Genomic DNA, 1,257 nt, shown 5'->3' on the forward strand with positions numbered 1-1,257 from the left:
AGATATTCATAGAAGATCCGTCACCGAAAAGGATGAAGCTGAAGCTGTCGGAGAACAAGATCAGGATCTGGTTCCAGAATAAGAGAATGAAAGAGAAGAATAAGGAATATATAATTGTGCACAATAAATTGGAGTAATTTTTATTGATCTTTTATTGATATATTTTTTTATGAAATATTTGTAAGTAGAACAAAAAAATGAAGAAAGAGCCTTGACCTCAGGTTAAGAGAAAACGTTTTGTGTCTTGTGATTGGTTAGGGTTTATCCCCACCGTCGGGATGGGACACTGACTCGGTACCTAAATACCGACGAAAGCGTGAGGCCATGATCATTCAAAAACCTAGTGTCTTCCGTTCAGCTAACAAGTACAAATAGAAAAAAGTGCATTGATATGTATCAACAACAGTACAAATCCGGAGTGTCTAGTTACAACAACAGTATGCAAAAACAAGGTTACTACAATCGTATCCCTTGTCCTAGTACATCAACAGTGGTAAGTTGATAACGAAAAACGTTTTTCATTTTTTTTTAATATTTTGCTAACTAATTTGATTTTTTTTATAATTAGCAGAAAAACCGAAAAGATTTCGTAACGCGTTCACGTCTTTCCAGTTGAACAAGCTGGAGGAGGCGTTCAAGAAGACGCAACTCATCTCCATAACGGACCTGTACAACCTAGCATTGGAACTGAATCTGCAGGAGAAGCAGATAAATATTTGGTTCCAGAACCGCATAATGAAGGAGAAGAAGCAGAAAATCAGAGTTGCTGCTACTATCGCAACGGCCGGCAAAAATTCGCCTTCGATGATTTCACCGACCAACCAGTACGTAACACAAGGATTGTCACCAACCGCGTCTTACTTCTTCAACTCGAACTCTCTTGTATACCAAAGCAACGTTCTACAGTCATCAACATCAAATTTTCCGGAACAACAAATTCCCTATCAGTACATCAATTTGCCAGGACCGTCGCCATCCTATACTCCTTAACCAACTAATCAATCAATTCACCGCCGCTGAATCCATCTGCGTACCAATTCAACAATATTGTCTCACCACAGTTCATAAAGTCAATTTACAAGAACAAAGAATAAACCGAACAGTACACCGAACACCTTTCAACATTGAACGAAGTAAGTCCGGTTGAAAACAACACAGTGAAGAGCAGCAGAACTACTTAGACGAATACGACTATTCCGACCTTGAGCAATTTCTTAGAGATATTTAGTAATTATTTAATACCATTAATAGCGCCCA

General features: G+C 38.3%; 1 protein-coding gene across 1 annotated transcript; it reads left to right on the top strand.

Annotated features, from left to right (window-relative positions):
• The first annotated feature begins 391 nt into the window (after window positions 1-391).
• On the top strand, window positions 392-990 carry LOC108559868 (homeobox protein ceh-1). Its single transcript, XM_017917238.1, has 2 exons — window positions 392-493; window positions 613-990. The coding sequence occupies exons 1-2, from the start codon at window positions 392-394 to the stop codon at window positions 988-990; spliced, it is 480 nt and encodes a 159-aa protein (XP_017772727.1).
• Window positions 991-1,257: the final 267 nt, after the last annotated feature.

The sequence above is a fragment of the Nicrophorus vespilloides genome, unplaced genomic scaffold (assembly GCF_001412225.1).
Source record: "Nicrophorus vespilloides isolate i.1.1-1 unplaced genomic scaffold, Nicve_v1.0, whole genome shotgun sequence".
Lineage (NCBI taxonomy): Eukaryota > Metazoa > Arthropoda > Insecta > Coleoptera > Silphidae > Nicrophorus > Nicrophorus vespilloides.

Bases quoted from the DNA above. Each gene is read 5' to 3' on its own strand.
- LOC108559868 (XM_017917238.1), top strand. From the start codon at position 392: ATGTATCAACAACAGTACAAATCCGGAGTGTCTAGTTACAACAACAGT. The intron at 494-612 runs GTAAGTTGATAA...ACGTCTTTCCAG, and splicing joins GTCCTAGTACATCAACAGTG to TTGAACAAGCTGGAGGAGGC.